This window comes from Curcuma longa, chromosome 11 (assembly GCF_044706935.1).
Source record: "Curcuma longa cultivar G26 ecotype Majalengka, Jawa Barat chromosome 11, ITB_CL_G26_1.1, whole genome shotgun sequence".
In the NCBI taxonomy this organism is placed as follows: domain Eukaryota; kingdom Viridiplantae; phylum Streptophyta; class Magnoliopsida; order Zingiberales; family Zingiberaceae; genus Curcuma; species Curcuma longa.
In genome coordinates this window covers 23,806,729-23,830,818 of record NC_133871.1, presented here as the reverse complement: position 1 = coordinate 23,830,818, position 24,090 = coordinate 23,806,729, and the positions used below count along the sequence as shown (strand labels likewise).

General features: G+C 40.3%; 7 protein-coding genes across 10 annotated transcripts; 3 read left to right on the top strand and 4 right to left on the bottom strand.

Annotated features, from left to right (window-relative positions):
• Positions 1-594: 594 nt before the first annotated feature.
• LOC141841228 (vacuolar protein sorting-associated protein 2 homolog 1-like) lies at positions 595-5,527 on the bottom strand. The gene is made up of 5 exons (XM_074729368.1): positions 5,408-5,527; positions 4,324-4,454; positions 3,512-3,616; positions 980-1,240; positions 595-872 (listed from the first exon to the last, which is right to left on the bottom strand). The coding sequence occupies exons 1-5, from the start codon at positions 5,442-5,444 to the stop codon at positions 732-734; spliced, it is 675 nt and encodes a 224-aa protein (XP_074585469.1). The 5' UTR covers positions 5,445-5,527; the 3' UTR covers positions 595-731.
• A 378-nt stretch (positions 5,528-5,905) lies between these two features.
• On the bottom strand, positions 5,906-6,883 carry LOC141841227 (uncharacterized). Its single transcript, XM_074729367.1, has one exon. The coding sequence runs from the start codon at positions 6,840-6,842 to the stop codon at positions 6,117-6,119; it is 726 nt and encodes a 241-aa protein (XP_074585468.1). The 5' UTR covers positions 6,843-6,883; the 3' UTR covers positions 5,906-6,116.
• Positions 6,884-9,120: 2,237 nt separating this feature from the next.
• LOC141837663 (uncharacterized) lies at positions 9,121-9,869 on the bottom strand. The gene has a single exon (XM_074725031.1). It carries the CDS (start codon positions 9,844-9,846, stop codon positions 9,121-9,123), a length of 726 nt encoding a protein of 241 aa, XP_074581132.1. The 5' UTR covers positions 9,847-9,869.
• A 1,277-nt stretch (positions 9,870-11,146) lies between these two features.
• On the top strand, positions 11,147-13,926 carry LOC141839036 (serine/threonine-protein kinase PCRK1-like). Its single transcript, XM_074726688.1, has 4 exons — positions 11,147-11,593; positions 12,178-12,438; positions 12,700-12,822; positions 13,171-13,926. Exons 1-4 carry the CDS (start codon positions 11,210-11,212, stop codon positions 13,681-13,683), a joined length of 1,281 nt encoding a protein of 426 aa, XP_074582789.1. The 5' UTR covers positions 11,147-11,209; the 3' UTR covers positions 13,684-13,926.
• Positions 13,927-14,580: 654 nt separating this feature from the next.
• LOC141840677 (uncharacterized) lies at positions 14,581-16,092 on the top strand. Its single transcript, XM_074728728.1, has one exon. It carries the CDS (start codon positions 14,805-14,807, stop codon positions 15,969-15,971), a length of 1,167 nt encoding a protein of 388 aa, XP_074584829.1. The 5' UTR covers positions 14,581-14,804; the 3' UTR covers positions 15,972-16,092.
• Positions 16,093-16,566: 474 nt separating this feature from the next.
• LOC141838744 (transcription factor bHLH148-like) lies at positions 16,567-23,787 on the bottom strand. Of its 4 annotated transcripts, XR_012602664.1 has the most exons (4): positions 23,669-23,787; positions 22,942-23,602; positions 20,975-21,071; positions 16,567-16,609 (listed from the first exon to the last, which is right to left on the bottom strand). XR_012602664.1 is itself a non-coding variant. In XM_074726306.1 (3 exons), exons 2-3 carry the CDS (start codon positions 23,523-23,525, stop codon positions 21,038-21,040), a joined length of 618 nt encoding a protein of 205 aa, XP_074582407.1. In that variant the 5' UTR covers positions 23,526-23,602; positions 23,669-23,787; the 3' UTR covers positions 20,629-21,037. The 4 variants fall into 4 exon arrangements, 3 of the variants coding, with proteins under 3 accessions (XP_074582407.1, XP_074582409.1, XP_074582408.1); XM_074726306.1 differs by lacking the exon at positions 16,567-16,609 and having other exon boundaries at positions 20,629-21,071; XM_074726308.1 differs by lacking the exons at positions 16,567-16,609; positions 20,975-21,071 and adding an exon at positions 21,953-22,535.
• Positions 17,639-21,527, top strand: LOC141838743 (long chain acyl-CoA synthetase 1-like). Its single transcript, XM_074726305.1, has 19 exons — positions 17,639-17,784; positions 17,851-17,914; positions 18,001-18,090; positions 18,174-18,230; positions 18,306-18,354; positions 18,426-18,502; positions 18,649-18,688; positions 18,758-18,852; positions 18,938-19,105; positions 19,218-19,328; positions 19,396-19,483; positions 19,576-19,642; positions 19,727-19,802; positions 19,893-20,010; positions 20,122-20,367; positions 20,450-20,589; positions 20,667-20,849; positions 20,996-21,115; positions 21,221-21,527. Exons 1-19 carry the CDS (start codon positions 17,639-17,641, stop codon positions 21,269-21,271), a joined length of 1,986 nt encoding a protein of 661 aa, XP_074582406.1. The 3' UTR covers positions 21,272-21,527.
• Positions 23,788-24,090: the final 303 nt, after the last annotated feature.

The window sequence follows — 24,090 nt, the reverse complement described above, 5'->3', positions numbered from 1 at the left end:
GGTCTCGGAATTTGGAGTGCTACTACAAATGTAAACCTTTAGAGTTCAAATATGTCAAACACAACACGTACGTTGCTATTATTCATTATCCCCTTAATAAAAAAGAAGAAAAAAAAAGACTTTGTGTCTATTATCCACTGACATTTCCACTGTTATTCTGCTCCAGAGTTTTTGACAACAATTTGGCAAAATGTGAAGCACTTCGGTAAACAATTTTTGAGAACTTGCTGTGTTCTTTGTTCTTGATCATCTATGCTTCATTGAATTGTTCTGGCCTGTAACTTATCCATAGCACTTACTCAGTTGCCTTTATTTCCGTTAGTTATAGCATCTGTAAAATATGGTAGCACCAAATTTGTTCTCCATTTGGACATTTATCATGACTGAAAGAAGCTCTGAATTAAATAGGTAGGTATGACCACACTGTGAATTTACTAAGATGATGCAATTCACAGCTGCCAAAATGAGATTAGAAGGTGTGTTGCGGATATGGAAGAAAAAGTTTAAGAAAGAAACGTCTCGACTTTGTCACTCTTCCATAGAAAATATATAAAACCAAGCTACAAATATTGCAAGAATATGTATCCACAGAAAATTCAAAGACACGAAATGAAGATTTATTAGATGATCTCAAAATACTCAAAATGAAGGTGATAATTACATGACCAGATGATAGAAAAGCTAGCATTATCGAACTGTGCTCTCTTTGCGGTTTAAAACGTCATGGACAGTTACATCTTTCTTAAATTATCTAACCTTGCTTGTAGATCATCATCTATTCCACTATCTCCTTGCCCGGCTGCTTCAACTTGAGCAACCTTAATGTTAACAACCTCGGGTTTGGTCATGATGGTTGATGGTGCTTTGACAAGCTGTAACAAAAGAAACCAAAGAGTTAGAACAGTTAGCCAGCCCTTACACCACTAGCAAAATCAAAGCTTCGATGAAACTGCAAGGTCAAAAACATGTAAATGTTCACCTCTGCATTGACGTCTATGCCAATTTCATCAAGGACCTGATTCACTAATTCTTCTGTTTCTTCCTCTTCCGTGTCCCCTTCCAAGGCATCATCTATGGCATCACCCATTACCTCACTAACCATTTCCATCTTCTCATTTTGCATTTCAAACTCTTGCATTATCTTCTGCAACGCTGGAAGATTCATCTGCCTATTCATCTGAGCCATGGCTTTGGTAACACCTTTCATAGCCTCACCCATTGCTTGAGTTGATTTGATTGTCTACCAGCAATTATTTAAGATAGCAATCATGATGCACATGATGAAGGGAACAAATTGCAAATAAACTTGGAAGTTAATTAACAGTAACTAAAAGAAATATCGGACTATTTTCAATACATATGAGCCTAATAACCAGTCAAAATACAACTGACACCTAGCTATTTGTCATGATATCAGTAAGAAGATAATTAAATTTCTCATCATGACAATACAGTTCTAATGCAAAAATATAATTTTCGTTGAGATCTATATGATGAATTCTCTTTCATCAATTTTTAAATGGCAGAAATAACTCTTTTCTTAATTGTCTTCCTAGCTAGCAACTTAACAGTCGGTCTTTTTCCTTAGTATATAAGTTCAAGTTTTTTGACTCTGCTCTTGGATTGATTTTGATTATTTTGCATATATTAAGTGGCAATTTCCCATCTTTTTGTACTGTTTTTTTGTCCTTGTGTTCCTGTGTCAACTTAAGATATCTGTAGTTAATCAAAGAACAACTAACACATGCACTCGGCTTCATCTCTCTCAAGTTCCTGTTATCCGAATTGATGGAGACATATAATTTAGCTTGTAGGCTGAATTTCTTAACAATGAATTACCTAGAGAAAAGCAAGTTTTTACACAATGAATGAAAATTTAATGCAGTGAGATGAGGAATTTGAAACCTTGGCACTTCTCAGAACAGTCTTACCAGACAATGCACCAGTCAACTGTTCATTTCTTTAAATTATTTTAGCTGTCTAGTGATTTTTACAGTCAAATAACCAATAGCTTCTATGGGGTTAACTCTATTAGAAGGGCGATAAAAGATAACAAAGATAGAGACAAGAAAAATTATATCAATTAATATAATTTGTTAAATATATATATTAGTCAATTTTAATGTTTATATTAATTAACTATTATTTTTAATATTTTCTTAATATCAACTACATACTGTATATATGTTATGCAGTGGGTCAGCCACCCAAAAGCGACTTTCAAAATCTTAGAATTAAGTAAACCAAAATGGATATTAGCACAAAAGCAATACCAAAAATGGAGAAGTGGAGGTAGTTGCAATAAATTGTGATGAACCAGAGGAGTTTTGTGAGTTGTTTGTAAAGTTGGATATTCAACAAAAATCTGATAATAACAATTGTGGAGGTAGTCCTGACAATGATTGGATGGATGGTTTGTGGAACAATACATCCTCCTCCATGACCTCGTCCAACAACAAAACCATAGCTTCAAATGGCAAGAAGAGGTGACATGTTGGAGCAGCATGCAGGGCTCATGCTAAACCATTAGATAGGAGTGTATAGTAGCATCAATAAACAATTGTGAGTGGACTGTATTGCATTAATCATTTAGGCCATACAAAAAATTTTCCACCTAAAATCCTTCAAGTTGACACTTCGACACATTAGGATCGATGGAAATAAGATGATATATACATAATTTATCCTATTTGCTTGGAAAGTGTTGATGAAGTATTCCTTGAGCAACCATCAATTTTGACACTCATCCTACTCAAAAGATAGGTAAAGTTTAATGAGCAGAGAAGTTTCATGCAGCCAATCCCAAATAGTTAGAACAAGCACTACTGATGATGATGATGATGAAATTTGGAAGATAACATATAAGATGAGAAAGTGGTAATACTTCCAACATTGTTCATGCAACAATTCATACTCATGCCGTTGATGCAAGAAAAAAATTATAGTAAAGAGTATTATTATTATTATTTTAATTGTCTGGTACATTGTATATTGTCATTTCCACTTCAACTGCATGAAGGTCCAAAATTCTTGGGGTGCTTCAGTCTTAAATCAAAACAGCATATTATGTTCATCATTGGATGAATACCAGAGATTCATCAATCATAGTAAAAATATTAATCCCCTTACATAGAGCTCAATGAAAGCATAAAATTCACACAATCAAGTCAAAGTAGTGGTAGAATGACAGCTTGATGATGATGATGATAACCTGAAATTTAAGCTCTTCATAGAGCTCAAGAAAGCTCAAGAAAACCAGCAGTGAACATAATGACAACATATTGTTACATGATCTATTTGAATCAACAACAGCATGAGCTCAAACTCTAATTTACCTATGCCATATAGACTAGGATAAGGCTAGGAAATAAATTCAATCTATCAGTATAAGTTTAAGGTCCAAAAACATGTGAATCAGACAATCGATGTGGAGAGCATCTGAATGAGAAAACTCATCAAAATAATGAATGTGTCATTTCTCATTTTGTAGATAACATAACCATTGACATACCTGAATCCTAAGTGATACACCTTGTAGTTGTGACTTGAGGGCATAAAATTTTGTAATCTGATGTCTTGTTCTAATAAGATCTTTTGCCATGACTTTTACAGCTGCCTGCAGCAAAGAATATCTCCAATGAGCAAGACACAACACACACCATATTATTTTATGGACCTTGACAAAAGACAAGTCAACCTGCACTTCACATTGAACTGAAAATTTGAAGGAAAACATTGAAATAATGTCATGTCAGCTAGGAGTGACTGTGTGGTATATTGCATATGTGATAAGTTGCGTTCCAATGGGCAAGAGAAATATGCATCCTAGGGGCCTCAATCTCATAAGCTGGAATTGGGATTTTGTCAAGATATTACTAACGAGTGAAGAGCTACAGATCTATTAGCATGGCAAAAATATGTAATACCAGATAAAAAAAGATGTCAGAGTGACTGGAAAGGTGCTTATTAAGTAAATGGTATTGTCAAACATAGCTAGCTTAGTTATTTATCTTCACGGCTAATGTTAAAAAAAAGGAGTTAAACAGAGAAATGTGAAATAAAAAAAATCCTCATTTGAATCTTGTGAAACCGTGATCCATTTCTGAGTTTTTTACTCATTCTGCATCACAATTTATGGAAGGAACTTCATCTATAACCTAAATATGAAACAAAATACTTAAAATTCAATTCTAAGTTCAGATGAATGAAAGGAAAAACTCTCGAGAATGATCTTATGAGACAGCTGTAAGAATAAAATGCACCATATGCTCTAAATTTTGAATCTACTGCATTAGAAGACCTAGGACCCAGTAAAAGTTATACCATTTGTCCTTGCTTGACAGTTTTCTTAATTTCAGCAATAAGTTTTTTCTCTTGAGCTTGAAGACCTTGCCTTTCCCTCTCTATATCCCTGATTGATTTATCCAGCATCCTCTTGTTCTCCCGCAGCAGCTCTGATTTCAAAGAAGCAACGAATTTTCACATTGTGTTACAACTTACAGATGCATAGCAAAAATCAATTCAGACTACCAAAATAGGTTATTAAACTATCATAGATGTAACAAGATTCCTATAAAAAAAAATCAATGTGATAAATAACTGTTATGGGATTAAGGATACGGACGAGGTTAACCAAGTCCTAACAAGTGATCGGGTCAACCGCACCCAAGGAGGCACGGGACACCTCGTGTAACCCCTCCTCGCTCGCTCTTCTGAGGACGAACTGAAGTCCACCTCGGTTCGGTCACGCCCCCTCCTCCTCGTGCGCCATGCTAGGGGACGAACCGAAGTCCACTTCGGTTCGGCTGTGCCCCTTCTCTCACCCGCCAGTTCCCAAGGGCCACTCCGTCCATCATTTGTTATGATGATCCCACGTGTCCTCTCACCTATTTCATCACGACACGTGTCTGAGGGGACTGCTCCTTTCTTGCAAGTCGACGCTGCCACGTGTTTACTGAACGGGCCATACCTCGGACCATACCCTCAGACATTCTCTAGGACACACTCATAACGTTGATGGAGCCCTCCGAGTCATGTCAGAGACATGACATTTCAGAATCTCCTTCCTTAAAAGGGTTAGTGCTTCAGTGGAGAAAGGTACGCGCACACGAGCTCTTACAGTTTCTTCTTCCCAGCCTCTGCATTTTTATCTGGTCCACTTGCTAACTTAAGCATTGGAGTGGTCGCGCCGGGGGAGACCCTGGCCCTCCATCTCACGTGTTATGTCTCCACAGGATCCTCATCCCCCCCTGCAAGTGTAGAGCTCCGGCGAGGTGCTGTATAGCGAGCTAGCTGTTTCTTCCGAAAGCGCGTCTCAACAGGAACAATAACGATTCAAAAAAACTAAATAAATAACTCCACCAGTAAAAGATGTGCTATAATGGAGGGGAGAGAACAGAACAATCACCAGCTGGGGTTTTCTTCTTGCCGAAGATGAAACTCATATTTTAGAATCAGCTTTGAATCTCTTCAACCGATGTCGAATCGAATTAGCGGAGGCTCGATCAAACTGGCGGAAGAACAGCTCCCGATGTCGAATCGAATTAGCGGAGGCTCGATCAAACTGGCGGAAGAACAGTTCGATCGAAAGGAATAATTGGTCGACAAGGAGCGAATCGTCTTCTTGCTCTCGATCTCCCCTTTATTTTTCTCAATAGCTTTCTTAGCCGCGTAGGTTTCTTAACGTCTTCAACGCGTCGAGAGGATCATATTCTTCCTTTCTTCTCAAAACTAAAGTCCTCTCTGTATTTACTTGGGCGGATGGATACTGTTGCATATAAGTCAAATAACTCTTGACATTAAATTATTTTTAAGCCAGTCAAACTAAACTTTGACTTAATTTTTTAAGTTATTCTCAAAAATTACAAATATTTAAATATATTTCCTTCGAAGTTAAGTACTCACATGTCAACGGAGATATCTTATTGTATTCCTACCAATGCAATTAATGTCTATTACAAAAATTGTACATAGCAAATTAAATACATATGCAAAAACACTTTGCTATTCTGTGCAGTAAGATGCAATGATTGAAACAAACAGATTAATCAATAAAAAAGGGGAATAATATATGAAACATGCCAGTTTCCCCTCGCTGTTTGCTTTATTGCTTCGGACTATCCATTATCACTGAAGAGGGTGGTCATGACGGATATGAGAAGCATGGTCGGATCTCCGACGACGGCGGCCATCACGAATCCGATGGCAATCTTCACAATCTTCGCCAGCTTTGCAAATTTACTTGCCTTTCTGCTTCTTCTACCAGCGACCGAAAGTTTGCTCGCTAGCTTCTCAATCTCCAGCCCTCTGCCCTCCTCCACAGCCTCAATCGCCTCTTTCTTCATGCAGGCCACATGGAAGTGGTACTTCCTGCACTCCGACACGTACGTCCAGCTTCTGGCGTCCCTGTTCAGCTTCTTCTTGCCACAGAATAAGCACTCAGACCGCTCCCTGTGGTGGAGAGTCAACAGCATGCTTCCGTCTCCTTCCTCTGTTTCGATGAGCTTGCGAGGCTTGAGGTTGGCGCAGCAGGGGTGGAGGTCCCAGCCGTGCTCGAAGCAGTGGTAGACGTAGCCGTGGACGTCCCCGCCGCAGGCGTCGCACCGGCGGTTAGGCTTGCTCGCCTCGAGGAAGTGGAAGGCGCAGTTGGGGAAGAAAGCATGCGTGAGGGTTTCCCTGGCGTTTGCGCAGTCCTTGTGGAGAACATAGCCGCACCGCTCGACGCAGGCGTATCGAGCGCCGAGACCCCTCTCCCAGCACCCGTAACACCAGAAAGGCTCTATTTCGTCGGCCGATAGCAGCAGGTCGTGGTGGTGATGGCGATCATGGATCAGACAAGCCATGATGATCCAAATGGCAGAGAGGTCTAGGAATTATAACGGTGGTGGTTCTTAACTCTGAAGCACCTCTTAGATATACTCTTAGCGACGCTGGACATCTCTGTGTGTATATATATATCAAGAGATCGCCTTGCGGCGCACTCTTAGGCGATTGCTCACGTACGCTTATGTAATTTCGATTACGTCACCTCGTTGACTTAACCAACAAACGATCGCTACGCGTTTGTGAAATTCTTTAGCAACTTCTGTAACGGCAGCGGTACTCCAACCAGACAAAAGGGCAAAAATTAATCCGACGTGTTAATTGGATTCGAAAAATATCAGATTAAGATTAAAATTGAGAGATCAGATTGAATTTAAAATCTAATTTGATTTTTTTTAAAATTAAGTTGGATTCAGATGGATCCAAATTTCATCTAAATTTAAGAGGAAATCTAAGATTTTAAGATTTAGAGAAAATATTATTATTATTTTATATCTTTATTTAATTATTTTATTGAATAATAAAAAATAATATCATATAGTAAAAAATCAAACAGGATTAATTGGGTTATTTAAATTTGAATTTATAATTTTCAAATTGGCTCGGTTTGGATCAAATTCAAGTTGAAATTTTTTTATAATATTCTTGTTTCAACCTGACTTAAACTTATTCAATCCATCTGAATTGACACTTCTATTTGGATATATTTAAAGACAAACAAATAGATCATATATTATTTATAAGACGCCCTGATAAAGTAAATCATACACTCCACTATGATAATAAATTAGCTATAGTTTGTAATTCAAATCATCATGATGAATGAAATATGTAGAGATTGATTATCATTTTCATTGGATAAAAGATGGATAAAAACATTCTCAATATTGAATATATTTTTTATATCTCACCAATTAATCGATTTTCTTACAAAATAATTATCTGAATAAATTCATAAATTTCTTAGGAAAAACTCAATGTACATCAATATCTACAGTTAGGTTAAGGGGGGAGGAATGTATAAAGAATTAAAATTTTCGTTACGGAGAGACAATTAAATTATATGGATATGAAAAAAATAATCAATTAGATTGATTCAATGGAAAATAATTTTTTTGATAAAATAGATTTCGTTCTTTTATTGTCTATTGATTTTCATGGTATAAAATTATATATTATGTGAAAATTTGTTCATAACTCCACCAGTAAAGATGTGATCTAATGGAGGAGATAGAACAGAACAATCATCAGCTGGGGTTTTCTTCTTGCCAAAGATGAAACTCATATTTTTAGAATTAATTAGCTTTGAATCTCTTCAACCGACTTCGAATCGAATCAGCGGATCGAGGCTCGATCAAACTGGCGGAAGAACAGCTCGATCGATCGAAAGGAATAATTGGTCAACAAGGAGTGAATCGTCTTCTTGCTCCCGATCCACGCCACTTTATTTTTCTCAATAGCTTTATAGATTTCTTAGTCGCGTAGATCTTTTAACGTCTTCGACGCGTCGAGAGGAGCATATTCTTCTTCCTTTTCTACAACTGAAAGCTAAAACGAATATTCTTCTTCCTTTTCTACAACTGAAAGCTAAAACGCGCGTACAGAAGCGTAAAAAGTAAAGTCCTGTCCTCGATCGTTTACTTGGGCGGATGGTTAGTTCTGCATACAAGTCAAATAACTCTTAGATATTAAATTATTTTTAAGATAGTCAAACTAAAATTTCACTTAACTTTTACAGTTATTCTAAAAAATTACAAAGATTTAAATACACACTTCTAGAGTTTATAGTAGTGTTAGAGTTATATATATATTTTGTAAATAATTGAGCGTTGGATGATAAGGTAAATGTCTTAGACATTAGACATATGAGATCATAATATATAACTGAAACTATGATGAAGTCCATTAATTTGAAAAATAAATGAATCCAAAAATATCCAACTAGTGAAATTTATCCATCGTATAGTATCTATATTTGTCTTATATAATATTTCGATAATGAGTAATTATCTGTGCGAGAATTAATTTTCAGTTGCGATCCACCTTTTCCTTCGAAGTTAGGTAATATATAACATGCCAACGGTTACACCCAATTATATTCCTACCAATGCAATTAATTAATATATATTCCACAAATTGATACATATGCAAAAACACATAGCTAGCTACCCCTCAGTGACATGCAATAATTGAAACAAACAGATTCATCAAGAAAAACAAGGGGAATAATATATATATGAACTAAGTCGCGCGCGGTTTCCTTCGCTGCATACTGCGAGACGCAAGAAACAAACAGGACTATCCATTATTACTGAAGAGGGTGGTCATAACGGAGATGAGAAGCGTGCTCGGATCTCCGAAGACGGCGGCCATCACGAATTTGATGGCAATCTTCACAATCTTCGCCATATTTGCAAATTTACTTGCCTTTCTGCTTCTTCTGCCAGCGACAGAAAGTTTATTCGCTAGCTTCTCAATCTCCAGCCGTCTGCCCTCCTCCACAGCCTCAATCGCCTCTTTCTTCATGCAGGCCACATGGAAGTGGTACTTCCTGCACTCCGACACGTACGTCCAGCTTCTGGCGTCCCTGTTCAGCTTCTTCTTGCCACAGAATAAGCACTCAGACCGCTCCCTGTGGTGGAGAGTCAACAGCATGCTTCCGTCTCCTTCCTCTGTTTCGATGAGCTTGCGAGGCTTGAGGTTGGCGCAGCAGGGGTGCAGGTCCCAGCCTTGCTCGAAGCAGTGGTAGACGTAACCGTGGACGTCCCCGCCGCAGGCGTCGCACCGGCGGTTAGGCTTGCTCGCCTCGAGGAAGTGGAAGGCGCAGTCGGGGAAGAAAGCATGCGTGAGGGTTTCCCTGGGGTTTGAGCAGCCCTTGTGGAGAACATAGCCGCACCGCTCGACGCAGGCGTATCGAGCGCCGAGACCCATCTCCCAGCACCCGTAACACCAGAAAGGCTCTATTTCGTCGGCCGATAGCAGCAGGTCGTGGTGGTGATGGTGATCATGGATCAGCCAAGCCATGATGATCCAAATGGCAGAGAGATCTAGGAATTATAACGATGGTTTCTTAGCGCTGAAGCACCTCGTAGATATGCTCTTACTTGCGACTAAGGAGCGACGCTGGGACATCTCTCTCTATATAAAGATATCGCCTTGGGGCGTACTCTTAGACGGTTGCTCAGGCTTATGTAATTTCGATACATTGCCTCGTTGACTTAACGAACAGTAATTAAGCAGCCGTCCCGGTTGTGAAATTCTCTAGAAATTTCTGTAACCTCCTCAGCAGTACACCAACTAGAAGGAAAGGGCAATAAGAGGATTTTCTTTTTAATAGAATCATTAAGTATGTATCTTCTTTTAATATTTGACGTTATCATTAAAATGGAGCTATAGGATATTCTTTTTACGTAAATTGTTTCCTTGTATATTCGCCTAAATAAAATTAACCCATATGGCTAATTATGATCCTCACCAACTTAGCAAATGTCGTTCATCTTTGTTATTACTAAAACTTCTTTCCTTTACCCTCCTATTTACACTTTTGTTATTCTTTTTACACACACATATATATTATTTATTTTTAATTTTTATATATTTTAAAGCCCTTGTTCATTTAGAAGTAATGCTCTCTGAAGAGTTCCTCTTGGTCTACTAATTTGGGTGGCATTTTAGTTGCTTCTTAGGGTGGACATGAAGAATTATGTTTGAGATGCTACATGTGTTTATTGTAATGGGATGAAAAAAAGAGACGTGCAATGTAGTGAGATACACTACCAAATATGTGAAATATGGGAAGATAAGTGTTTATCTACATGCTACATGTGTTCCGTACATCACAAGATTTATTTATTTATAATAATCCACCCTAAACCCTTACAATAATCATCTTATGTAGTATACTGCTTATGCGGTTGATTGATAAGATATATGCAGGCATGGTCAAAATTGAGATTTTTTTGAGTAAGACGATTTGGTAAGCTTTTTTTGAAAATAATCAGCTGCTGGCTTGAAATTTTTAATATATTGTCTTTTTCGTTAACCAAATAATTTGTTTTTTTTTTCTCTCGATATAGTCTCTTTTTTTTCTTTGTCTTTAACTGTATTAATTTATAGATTTTTAAAAGCTTCGCTTTCCAAGATTAATTGGTCTTCACGTGCGGTTCCAACGATTGGCCAACGCTAGATTTGAACGCTGTCTAGTGCATGCGAATCCATTTAAAACACAACCTGTTCTAGATTTAGATTATGTTTTTTTAAATTTCCCCCCAACAAAAAGTCGTCCTTTAATTTTTCTTTTTTCCCCTTTTCCGTAAGCGGCAAATCTCACTCCTTCCGTGACTTCTGATGCCTTCCAATTCAAGTCTTTCTCTCGGGTCATGACTCCATGAAGTGCTTTCATTCCCACGGCGAGGAAGGGGCCGGCGGCGTGTTCGACGATGGCGGATCCAGGGTCTCTCGCTTTTCTTGGATCCGGTCCTTCAGCACTGCCTCTGCATCCTCCTTACTGGGCTTTGAGCCGCGGCGGACAGGCTCCGAGCACGATCCCGCTTGGGAGCTGCCCCGACTAGCTGTCTGGCCGCCCGAGGGCCTCCGATCCTTCTCGTTCTCAGAGCTCAAGGCCGCTACGAGGGGATTCAACCGATCTCTATTGCTCGGGGAAGGTGGATTCGGGAGCGTGTACAAAGGCGACCTTACAATCGCCGGCGACCACGGCGTCGCCGAGACAATGGAGGTCGCCGTGAAACAGCTGAATCGTCACGGGTTGCAGGTAAAAGTTTCTTCTTCTTTTCTTTTTTTCCTTTGAGTTCTGTGGACGATCTTTTAGGTCTCGCGATCAAAGAAAATGTGCTGTAGGTCACGATTATGCGCATATATTTCTCTGGTTTAGGGTTTGCCGAGTGTCACAGGTTGCCCTAGGCCTTTCTTAATTATAGTTGCCATCAAGGCATTTTAAATTGAAGATGTAGCTCTTATTTATTACTTTTCCGTCTTATTGTGAGATGTAGTCCTGTTTCTCTTGTGATCAGACAAAGAAATTGACACTGTTGACTCTCCTAGTCTGTTAGCCTTGTTATTGTCCGTGATTTGTGTCTAACCTAAAGGTCAGTTTTCTCTCATGTTATCATTTCCTCCAAAGATACACACCCTAAGTGAAAGAGGGTAATTTAAATGAAATGGGTGTGTTCTCTTGGTCTAAAAGCACAAAAATATATGAACTTGATGATTTGATGCATTAGTAACTATCATTTGGTACTTGTAAGTTTGATTTTGTTGTGATATTTTGACATCAAATGAAATTGAACAAGTTAACTATTTTGTTGACAAAGTTCTGGATTGCTTCATCTTTTTTAGGGGCACAACGAATGGGTTACAGAAGTTAAGTTTCTTGGTGTAGTGAAGCATCCAAATCTTGTCAAGTTGGTAGGTTACTGTGCTGAAGATGATGAGAGAGGAATTCAAAGGCTCCTAGTTTATGAACTAATGCACAATAAAAGCTTGGAGCATCACTTACTATCTCGAGTTTCTACAGCTCTTTCATGGGCTTTAAGGTTAAAGATTTCCCAAGATGCTGCACGAGGTTTAGCATTCCTTCATGAAGAAATGGATTTTCAGGTTATCAATTAATCCTTGGACAGCTTTGCTAGAGAATGTTGAATCTCTCACAATGCATAGTCTGATGATTCTTAGTAAAAAGTTGCGTAAGACGAGCCTTAATCAACTGTCATGTTTTATCATCCTGTCTCACTCGTTAATGAACTATTTCTTTAAAAGACAGCACCTACAATTTTACTACCTCTGTGATATGCTAGTTAGTATACTTTCAGGTCATTTTCAGGTGCCTCACTCTACCTGTTTTATAACCTTTTGATGCAGTTAATATTCCGAGATTTTAAAACATCAAACATTCTGCTAGATGACGATTTTAATGCCAAGCTCTCAGACTTTGGTTTTGCTAGACATGGTCCAGCAGCAGGAGTTGACCATGTTTTGACTTCAGTAAGTATGACTTTGATCATTTGGTAGAAACATGCTGCCTCACAGGATCTTTAGTGTTTAAGCATGAAAGTTACGAAAATGTGAAGCTGCTTCCTTTAAACTAGCATTGCTGCTGATTGCGAACCTGTTTATAGATATTGTGCTTTAACTTTACAGAGAGCATTGACAATCTGCATATAAACCCTTGAGCGCCCATTGCAAGGGATATTGCCATCGTTTATCAGATGTGCCTGTGGAGCTCAAAACATACATCTCAAATTTTTAGTATTCAACCTTGCTGCAATTCCTTGTAACTGATTTCAGTGTGCAGGGCATGATAACAGCAATCTTCTGTTGCTTTTCGGGCAGGTTGTGGGTACTGTTGGTTATGCAGCTCCAGAGTACGTCCAGACTGGAAAATTAACTACTAAAAGCGATGTATGGAGCTATGGAGTTTTTCTATATGAACTTTTAACAGGAAGAAAGTCGGTGGATTGGAACCTACCTAAAAGTGAGCAAAGGCTCCTGGAGTGGGTGAAACCTTTTGCAACAGACCCCAGAAAGCTCCAGGCCATTATTGATCCACGACTTGATGGGAACTATTGCACCGACTCTGTCCTGATGGTAGTAGCATTAGCTAATAAATGTCTGAAGAAGCAACCCAAATCCAGGCCTAGAATGAGTGAGGTGGTCGAGAGGCTTGATCAGATCATCAAGATGTGTAGTAGCCAGACTACAAATGCCATCCCATCTCCCTCTTCTGGTGATGCTGCTATTCCCGATAGAACAAAATGGCCAGAAGACAAAGGTTCCAGGAGCCGGGCGATTGAATTTAAGCATATTACGAGGCCCATCGCAAAGATGACAAAGGCTTGGGGTTAATCTTGCATGTGGGACTACGGATTCTTGGTTTAGGGTTTCACTTGCTTGGCGAACAAACTGAAGTGAGAAGTGACTGGTGGATGAGTTAAAGAGGAGGCAGGCACAAGACATAGTCTGTTTGTTATTGTCTGCCTCCTTAGCTTGTCCACGACGATGTACTCATTTGCAAGTGAATGACTTCTTTGTTTTTGCCTCCTGTAAATGGATTTCAATGCGAGAAGCCATGATTGTTTTTATTGTTTATCTATTTTTTTTACTGCGCTTAGAACGTAACCATGCCATTTGTTCAGTATCTTCTCCAGGTTTGGATTCTGGAATCTGTCTGTCTCCTGATGATGACTCCTAGTGGCAACCTACTAGGACATTACGTTAGCTTCGCATGCCTGCAAAGTGCAAGCTCTTATAAAGAGAGAGAGAGAGAGAAAGAAGAAGAAGAATAAGGGAATATGGCCGTGCTTATAAACCACGCGCTTACATTTTAAGCGTACATTTGTTTAACACAAGCAATTAGCAGTCGCCAGTCGCCAGTCGCAACGTCGATTCCTTATCCCGCTGCATCAGATCCACCGGAATATGTTCTTCCCTGGTTAAACAAACCCATCAGACGCTTATAGCCTCATTTTGTATGCGTATTAATCCTGTCGTAGATGAACACACTGATGTGGCCACTGAAAGAAGGAACTAGTGGCACAGATAAGAGAAGAAAATAGAAGGGATGAAGAAAACAAAAGAAATAATAGGTGGAAGGAATTCGAGTTGCAAAAAGAGGAGCATATTTGCAGAACACTTCTATCAGGACTGCGTGAGAATCCAACATATGATTTATATTCCCCAAGGGGAAGGATAAAACCTACCAGCTTAATTTCTATGCTTCCAGCCTAAAGATAGCGTATGCAACCCAAAAGGAAGAATCCCGACCATGGCTTCTTCCTATCCGCATTGCCTTTGCCATCAATGGTGAGTAGTATGCCAGCAGCCAATGCTTTTAAGAAAGAGGAGCTTCACCACTCTCCCACCAAGATTTCCCATCCTTTGGTGCATTCTTCCTTGCTCAGTAAAGTCTCCCCTTCGCCCCTCACTTCTCTTTCTCAGACCTTCATCCCTCCAAGCTTAGAACAAGTATGGCCGAGGCAAGCTCAATTCTTCACCCCTCCAAGCTACCAACACCCAAGTGGAAGACTTCATCCCCTAAAGCTCAAAAAGCCACCTCAAGAGTCTTCCCGAGTATGCTCTACAAGCTCATCTTGTTCGTCATCGTCATAGCTCTCCTTCCCATGTTTCCCTCCCAGGCGCCTGAATTCATTGGGGAATCCATGTTCACCAGACTCTGGGAGCTTCTCCACCTCCTCTTTGTTGGGATTGCGGTGTCCTATGGCATTTTCAGCCAGCGGAACGCAGAACCAGATACGGACAAGGAGTTATTACAGGAGGAGGAGGGTCCCCATAGTTTTATCTCACAGATGATTCATGTTTCACCAGTGTTTGACGAAGAAGATGATGGACTTGGTAGTATGAACGAGAGCAAGATTCAATCTTGGAGTTCTCAATGCTACAGAAATGAACCACCAAATCTGGTCGCCAGTAAACATCTGCTGTTGCCCGTTCGAAGCATAAAACAACAAAACCAGGAGATCGATGAGCAGTCTACCTCAGCTAACTGTGGAATCGAAGACCACCTGTTTGATTCGAAGAACGAGTCCGCAGTACTTCCCTCTCCGATCCCTTGGATATCACGCTCAGGGTCGAAGGGGAATAAGGTCGAACAGGTGGCCGGCATAAAAGGCGGCAGCACCGTTGCCTCAACTCCAGCGTCCCCTACTTTGCCTTCCCCAAGGCGTCTTTCTCCTTCGCCGTCGTTCTCATCCGACACGTCGAAGCCGAAGAGTATCTACAAAAACAAGGCAAGTCCACCGCCGCCGCCGCCGCCGCCGCCGCCGCCGCCTCCACCCGAGTACTTCAAACATGAGCACGGAAATCACGCGACGGTGAGACGGCCCAAAGAAGAATTGAAGAACTTCAGCAGGAGAGAATGTTGGGACGCCTCCAACGACACAACAAGGCCAAGGAACCAGCAGGCCAAGAATTCCGGGGAAGACGTTGCAGAGGCGTCTGGTGGTGCAACAGAAGAGACGTCAAACCGTGAAGCAGGAGGAAGGGAAGAGAATGAGGTGGACAAGAAGGCGGATGAGTTCATAGCAAGATTCAGAGAGCAGATTAGACTTCAGAGGATCGAGTTGATCAAGAGATCCACCAAGCAGCGAAGTAACAGGAAGCAACACGTCGTGTGAAGATGGTGGCTATCGCAATTTACATGCTCGTGAATACTTCAACGTACTCTCATAATTCTGCTTTCAACAGGGTTAAAAGCCAACATAAACTTAGTTAAAATCATTTTGTGATCTTGTTCATCTAATAACACTAACAGAGTTAAATCATTAGAAAAAAATAATACAGTCTCGGCTACTAAGAAGATTAAGTTAAAAGATAAAAAAGAATTTTGATGCAATGATAAATCATTTTGTGATTTGATTTTTTTAAAAAAGATTTCGTATTGATGAAAATTTCATATATTAAGCTACCCCTTTAAAAGATTAAGTAAAAATAAATTTCTTCTATTAACAGCCTCTGTTCTTGAGTTAACTGACTGAATTGCTTATGAAGTGGGTCAATTGCAACCTTAACAACCAACTTTAATTTTTCTCAGCATAAAGTACAACTATCGAAGAAACATTCTGCAGTTTTCTGGCCCATTTTATCGTCTAACTACTCACGATACAAATGCACTGCTTCTTGTGCTTCTATTAAATGATCACATGAACAGTGAACATGAACATTAGTAGTTGGTGGATATCTACCGCTGTACTCGCACAAGTTCCCTTTCATTAATTCACTCCAACTACTTAGTTGACTCTTCTTCCATAATTGCCTGCAAAGGAAAAAAAAATAAAGAAAAACATTATCAATGGGACAAGGCAATTCCATTGACAAAGAAAACTAAATTATTCTGGAGGAAATTTAAAAACATTTCATTGTCCAAACAGTTGTATTTAAATGATAATAATTATAAAAAAAGGACGCATTAGCTAGCGATGTCCAGAAGGAGGAGCTCGAGAGCTCCCGACCAGCCTGTCTAAGTTGCCTCTTTCAGTTTAAGTACGAGTGTTTACTTCCAGGACCAGCAGCGTTTTCCATTTGCATCATAATTGATGGGATGCCATTCATTTGAGGGTTAACAAATTAATAAATCATTATCTTAGACAATTTCTAAAATTATTTCTGAAATAATTTGGATATACGATCCAAGTGCAGGTGAGAAAGAAGTGCAAAGCTTGGTGGGGGGTCATGCAGTTGTGGTTCGTCAGCTCTTTTATTGGTAAGTGTGGGTGGTTGGCTGCTTGCATTCATTGCAGACTTGAACAGGGAAAGTAGGGGGGACGGAGATACAGCGGCGGAGGTGCTCCGGTCTTGTGTGGGCGCCCATTTATGACGTAAGGAACTATCGGTTGGTGTGTGTGCCCATTTATGACGTATCGACCTATCAATTTAATGGCGCACTCAATATTCTGTGAACCACACACCTCACGGAGTGTTCACAGAGCGGATTAGCATTAATATTTGTTTGGCTTCTCCAATGGTGTCACAGCATTTCAAACCACTCTCAAACTTTTAGTTTTCTTGGTGACCAAGAACTTGTTTAGGTGGATCACGCCTTCTGCCGCAGATCTCTCAGCTGGTTGGTTTGGACACACTTCTTGAACTTGTTTCCAGCTTAAACATTACGGTGGTGACAATTCACTTTTTGTTTGAGTCATTAAAGTTTAATTTTTGGCAACATTGTTTCCAATTTGATCAGGGATAGTGGAAGATCAAAATGCTTACTTGCTAGTTTGAACTGTAAGAGTGCTTCACGTTCTCGAGACGTTGCTGCTTCGCTTTGCAGTTAAGGCGTAGAATCATGGCGAATTTCAGTGTTCAAGTGGAGAGCGGAAGAAGAGGGAAAGATGGGAATCCCTCAGTGGGTCCAGTGTACCGAAGTATCTTGGCAAAGGATGGGTTTCCTCCTCTTGATCACGACTTGAACACCTCATGGGATGTCTTTAGGTACTGGGACGAAACTATGCCCATACGTTTTCGTCGTTAGCTGATCTTGTATGCTTTGTGTTTCAGGATAGCTGCAGAGAAATTTCCATCGAACAGGATGCTCGGATGGCGCGAGATGAAAAATGGGAAGGTAAATTATTTCTTGATCAAGATTGTTAACCTCCAAACTCGACTGTCAAGTTGTTAATACTCACTTTGAATGTTAATCTAAAATAGGCAGGGCCTTATGTATGGAAAACATACAAGGAGGTCTACCAAGAGGTGTTGCGAGTTGGTTCTGCTCTAAGTCATCTCGGTGTCAAACAAGTAAACATGATTCAACTAAGCGCGATATGATTTTTCGTGTGTGTGCATTCGATAGTTCTTTCTGACATATTAGCTTACAACAGAGTTCCAAAATAGGGATCTATTCAGTAAACTGTCCTAACTGGATTGTGGCCATGGAGGTTTGTTGTCCTCAACTAAAGTGACTTTTTTCAACTATGTAAACTCGATCCTCACCGGAAGGAATTTGTGCACAGGCTTGCAATGGATACAGTTATGTTTGTGTTCCACTCTACGATACACTAGGTACTTAATAATCTCTGGAGTCTGAAAACTTATATGCATGTTATGATATGCAAGTTATGATATGCTAACAGGTGAAGGAGCTGTTGGTTACATCGTAGAGCATGCTGAAATTGTTGTTGCTTTTGTCCAGGAGACAAAAATAAACCAGGTGAGTAAAGGGCAGTACTTTAGTTTAAATGGAGGAGCCCAACTGACTCAATTAATGGTCAAAACGGCCCCCCAATGGGACAATCTTAATTTAATGGAAGTCGAGTTTAAGTTGAGCATATATAATATGTGTCCATCATTTTGCAGATCCTGTCCTCCAACTGCACATCCAGTATGCATCTCAAAGGTGGGGATGCTCATCTTTTAATTGTTCCAATATTTTAACTTTCACTCAGTGTGTTGCTTGATTATGCAGTAATTGTTTCATTTGGTTCTACTACTGCGGAACAAAATGCTGCTGCTGCCAACACCGGAATGAAACTGTACTCTTGGGACGAAATTCTTGAGATGGTTTGTTTATTACTAAGTTAATGAAAACAAACATGTCAGATTGTTTCCTTAAATTTGGCTTAATAACTATATATTGATTATTCAGGGGAAAGAAAACACATCAGATCCATTGCCTCCTAAACCTCTTGATATATGCACGATAATGTACACAAGTGGGACAAGAGGAGATCCGAAAGGTGTGCTATTGACTCATGAATGCCTCGCAACATATGTAATGGGAACTGACCTATTCATGAAGCAATTTGAAGATAAGGTAATATTCTTGCCTCTACTCATATCTGTTGTTTAGTTTATTACTAATGGTGCTTTTACGTCTTAGTGCTTTAGTATAAGCTAGGATATCTGACTAGATTTGTATGTTATAGATGACAACAGATGATGTCTACCTCTCCTTTCTTCCCCTTGCTCACATTCTTGACCGAACGATTGAAGAATATTTTTTCCACCATGGGGCTTCTGTTGGCTATTATCAAGGGGTATGGAAACAGATTTTTGCATAGTCCTTTTGATCGATAATGTTGTTGATGGACTTTCAATTACAAGGATATACATGCTTTGAGGGATGACCTTATGGAGCTGAAGCCAACTCTCTTCGCCGGGGTCCCTAGGGTTTTTGAAAGAGTTTATGAAGGTATTTTATATATATATCAAAAGTCTTATCACTAATCTTCTCAATTAAATCTTATACTCAGACGTTTCTTACACCAAGGATTTAAAATTCAGGTGTGCTAAAGGCATTGTCAGAACTCCTACCACATAGAAGGATGATCTTCAATGCTCTAAACAAATAGTAATCATTTTTTTTTCGTTCGAACTTAATTTCTAAATAAACCATATTCTTTTAGCTGACATTTCATTCTTCCCTTCATCTTAGTAAACTGCATTGGATGAGATTAGGATATTCACATAAGACTGCTTCACCCTTAGCAGATTTCTTGGCTTTTCGCAAGGTTGCAATCTGCTATTTCTCATCTTTACATCACCTCACTCTAGAAAACCTATTGTATTTTCTGGTCTTATGGATTTCGTTGTTCCTTTAGGTGAAAGCCAGGTTAGGAGGCCGTGTTCGTCTTATAATATCTGGAGGTGCTCCCTTGAGTCCTGAAGTTGAGGAGTTCTTGAGAGTTACTAGTTGTGCTTATCTTATTCAAGGCTATGGTAATGCATATAAAACATGTTATTCACATACTGAGGGGAGCTCTATAGATTGTTGCTGTTGCTTTCTTCTGAATTGATATTTGTCTATGACTTTCCCTCCAAAAAATTCAGGTTTAACAGAGACCTGTGGTGTTAGCACAGTTGGATTTCCTGATGACATGTCGCTGGTTGGCACCGTCGGTGTTGCATCTGCATACATCGAGGTGCGCCTAGAAGAAGTTCCAGAATTGGGATATGATCCATTGGCGACTCCCTCACGCGGTGAAGTGTGTTTAAGAGGGAAGACAATCTTCACAGGGTACTACAAAAACCCCGAGTTAACAAAGGAGGTAATGATCGATGGCTGGTTTCATACAGGTAAGACACCCAATTCTTTTTCCAAATTTTGTTACTTTATAGCAATCCTTAAAACTTCATGTTGTTTGACCCTTTCATTTAGGGGACATTGGGGAGATGAGACCTGATGGGGTTCTGAAAATTATTGACAGAAAGAAGAACATATTTAAACTATCACAGGGTGAATATGTTGCAGTTGAATACCTAGAGAACACATATAAAGTTTTTCCACTTGTTGAAGATGTAAGCTGCAGTCTCACTCTAAGATAGATACTTCTAGTGAATCATAATCTGGAATACTGATTCATTCATGTATTTAGATTTGGGTTTATGGGGACAGCTTCAAATCTGTGCTCGTAGCGGTGGTCACGCCGCACGAGGACAGTACGAAAAGATGGGCACAAGCAAATGGCCATCAGGGATCTTTCTATGACCTATGCAAACTAGAAGACCTGAAGAAATACATTCTCCAAGAGTTGAAGAAAGTTGCTGAAACTAGCAAGGTAAACTATTTTTCTTCAACTATTTTTCTGGTTTTCTTCTGATCATTCTGATACCAATATATACTTCCTGATGGACAAGGTAGATAAGCATGTAAAAGATTTCATAATCAAACTGTAAAGCTTACCCTGCTTGCTTTAATTTGCAGCTAAGAGGTTTTGAGCACATTAAAGGTATTGTTGTAGATCCTTTACCATTTGACGTTGAACGAGACCTTGTTACTCCTACAATGAAGAAGAAAAGAGCACAAATGCTGAAGTTTTATCAGGTATATTTTGACAGCACAAAACTGTGCTTAGCTAGATCTATATGCGTACTAATTCAATATGCAGTCATGAATATTTAACCTTAGTTTTTCTTTTTATGTGCGCAGTCAGATATCGATAAAGTTTATCAAAATATTTCAGCAGAAAGAAAAAGATAAGCCTGAACTATATATTAATTGCATCCTCAAAAACTTTGAATCTCTCAGCTCGAGCATCATCTGTGTTGTAAGGCTGCTCAGTTTACTCCTGCTTACTATGTCAATAAATGTTCAATTTGAAACCAGTGTTAAAAACCTGAATGTTTTCAGTCCACACAGTGATCTATGTTGTTGATGTGCCAGAAATGATGTTCCTATCTTTGCTAAAGTATGATAAGATTCAGTAGAATTAATTTGCTGTTCAAAAATTGTTGACTCATAGTAATTTTCTGTTCAAAAATAGTATTTGCAATCATTTTTCTTAAGGAGCAACTCATCAAATTTGCTTCTAAAGTAATCCAAGATCATTTTGTTCTCTTTGAGACAGACCTGCTCGTGTGCCTTTTGATACGAACTATCAACGTTATTTTTGAACTCTTGTTCCTTTGCTTGCTAGATTTTTACGGTTCTAAGGGTTACCACCCATGCAGCTGCAGCATTGCCATTTGGCTGAACGTGCATTCAACATGCTTTAATAATTCCTTGGAATTTGACTCTGTTCTTTTCTAAAGAAAAATAGTTTCTTTGCAGAAATATAATCATTTTTTTAAAAACACTATTTTATATCGATCAATCCAAATTTCTTTGGGAAATAGGCATTTCTGATGTGCTGCTGTCACAAATAAGAAGATAGAGATGTTAATCCAATAATATCAGATGCACAAGAGTCCAAAAACACGTCAAACCTTATGACCTTGCTAGGCAGTGCGAGCGCCAAAGAACAGGCCACCACAGCCAAACACTCACTCTCGCAACATGGTCAGCGTGTTGGCTACAGTATCAAACACGAGAATCCCCGACAACAACAACAAGCATCCCCTCCCCCGACGGGACCTCACTTTTGGTCACATTAAGACGCAAAACTCAATCCTGTGCACCAGCTCCCTTCGGCTCTCTTCTAATCTCATTTCCTCCTCCTTTATTAAGGTGTTTTGCCAGCTCATGTATTGTCCTTTGCTCTCCTCCCTTGTGGACTAATAATTACGGCAGTAAAAGCTCTCACAATGTTCATCTTTTTCATTAATAACACGCAGAAGAAGCAGAGCGCATGAATAATGAAGCAGGCACGAGAGAGTCCCCATTCACATGACTTGATTCTCAACCTTAACTTCCATTTGCTGTGCGGTTGACACATTCATTTATCTTCCCTTTGGTTGCTGAGAAGTCAGATTCACATGGTCGCATCTTCAGTCCACCTGCTTCGCTTATAATGTCCTCCTACACTCTAACAAGGCCACGACCAAGCCTACCATTTTACTATTGAGTATTGCAATATGATGTGATCATTTGACATACAACATGTATAGACCATAAGAAAAAATAAATATTTTAAACTGAAGAACTACGCCAAGTGTTACAAAAACAAGAGATAATAGGAGGTCATCCAGAGAAAATTAATCATGGTGAAGGAAAACAAATGTTAAACAATGCGGCATCTAGCTACCGGCGACAGCGTATAAAAGATTCATAGCATATGGGGGAAGGGAAGCCTCTGGGAATTGATGGGGATTGATTTTAAAACAAGATAGAAAATAGAGAAGCAAAAGGTACAACATAATGCGCCACGAATTCTGAGGGAGAGAAAAATTAAAAGAAGGAAGTGGAAATCAGGAATTTTGCATCTGACTTACATAGGGTTGGCGTGAGTTGGTGGCAAGGAGGCACTGCCGGCGGCAGAGAAGGCCTCGGCGATGGCGCTCATGGCCCGCACTTGCATCTCCAGCGCCGTGATGTAGTCCGACGCCTCCTCCAGAAGCGATGGCAAGGACAGCTTCCGGCAGCCTGGGACCAGCCGTCCCAGGACTCTTGTCTTCTTCTCCAGCGCCGGGGGCTTTCTCCTCTGCGCCGCGGCCCGCGCAACGCATGCGGTGCTCACAGGCTTCGGCCGGCGGGCCTTCGGCCGGACTCGATGCTTGAGAGTCCTGCCTGAGAGGATCGCGCGGCTCCACCGCGTTCGGCCGCGCGCCGAGACCGCCAACACCCGATCCGCCGCCTCTCGGACGGCGCAGCTCCGCACGTGGTCCGAGGACGACGCGGAAGGCGCAGAATCGGAGGATTGGCAGACCCGGCGGAGGGCTTCGATGAGCCTGGAGGAGTAGATCCTTTGCTCACCCTCTGTCCGCCACTTAGCCAACGGGGGCTCGCTCCCGCGCTTCCGTTTCCTCTCCCCTCCGCCCGCGAGCACCGATTCCCCTACCGCGTTTGGCACCGCCATGCTAATGCCCTCGGAGGCGTCCAAATCTGTGGAAATTGCTGCAGAAAGACTCCGAACCAATCCACAATATTTCCTCCCTGCATCAAAACCAGCCAAATTATCCTAGGTCTAAAAAGCTAAAATCGCCAAAACAAGGTTCTTACCAACAGATCCAACAGAAATTCACCCACCAATTCCTCGCCTGAAATGGATCGGTGAGGACGGGAAGAAGAAGCGGGGGCAGCGAGAATAGTAGACCTGGTCAGCCGATCGGACGGATATATCGGAGGGGAGAAGCGGGGTGGATGCGTCAATTAATAATTAATATAAATGCACATTTTGGCATCCCAACACGCACAGTAGATCATGGCATCGAGGGCTGATCGACGGCTCAGATGAAATTTCCAGTTCCATGAGAATGTGGGACGTGGCAATGCTTATCCACTTAACCACTTGCCTTCCAGGTCGGGGACTCTTTTGTACTTTACCAATTACGAAAATAATAGTTTTTATTAATTTCATTTTCAGTTAATTATTTTTATCATTTTGTTAGTAATTTTCAAAATTGTATCACCGATCGGTCCGG

Excerpts from the sequence above, each read along its gene's own strand:
- LOC141841228 (XM_074729368.1), bottom strand. The coding sequence starts at position 5,444 with ATGAGTTTCATCTTCGGCAAGAAGAAAACCCCAGCTG. Across the intron at positions 3,617-4,323 it reads CTGTCAAGCAAGGACAAATG|GCAGCTGTAAAAGTCATGGC; the intron begins GTATAACTTTTA and ends TCTTTGCTGCAG. Across the intron at positions 1,241-3,511 it reads GTGTATCACTTAGGATTCAG|ACAATCAAATCAACTCAAGC; the intron begins GTATGTCAATGG and ends AATTGCTGGTAG.
- LOC141841227 (XM_074729367.1), bottom strand. The coding sequence starts at position 6,842 with ATGGCTTGTCTGATCCATGATCGCCATCACCACCACGACCTGCTGCTA.
- LOC141837663 (XM_074725031.1), bottom strand. The coding sequence starts at position 9,846 with ATGGCTTGGCTGATCCATGATCACCATCACCACCACGACCTGCTGCTA.
- LOC141839036 (XM_074726688.1), top strand. The coding sequence starts at position 11,210 with ATGAAGTGCTTTCATTCCCACGGCGAGGAAGGGGCCGGCGGCGTGTTC. Across the intron at positions 11,594-12,177 it reads TGAATCGTCACGGGTTGCAG|GGGCACAACGAATGGGTTAC; the intron begins GTAAAAGTTTCT and ends CATCTTTTTTAG. Across the intron at positions 12,439-12,699 it reads ATGAAGAAATGGATTTTCAG|TTAATATTCCGAGATTTTAA; the intron begins GTTATCAATTAA and ends CTTTTGATGCAG.
- LOC141840677 (XM_074728728.1), top strand. The coding sequence starts at position 14,805 with ATGGCCGAGGCAAGCTCAATTCTTCACCCCTCCAAGCTACCAACACCC.
- LOC141838743 (XM_074726305.1), top strand. The coding sequence starts at position 17,639 with ATGGCGAATTTCAGTGTTCAAGTGGAGAGCGGAAGAAGAGGGAAAGAT. Across the intron at positions 19,106-19,217 it reads TGAAGCAATTTGAAGATAAG|ATGACAACAGATGATGTCTA; the intron begins GTAATATTCTTG and ends TGTATGTTATAG. Across the intron at positions 19,643-19,726 it reads TTCAATGCTCTAAACAAATA|TAAACTGCATTGGATGAGAT; the intron begins GTAATCATTTTT and ends CCTTCATCTTAG.
- LOC141838744 (XM_074726306.1), bottom strand. The coding sequence starts at position 23,525 with ATGGCGGTGCCAAACGCGGTAGGGGAATCGGTGCTCGCGGGCGGAGGG. Across the intron at positions 21,072-22,941 it reads CCAACTCACGCCAACCCTAT|GAGTAACAAGGTCTCGTTCA; the intron begins GTAAGTCAGATG and ends TCTTCATTGTAG.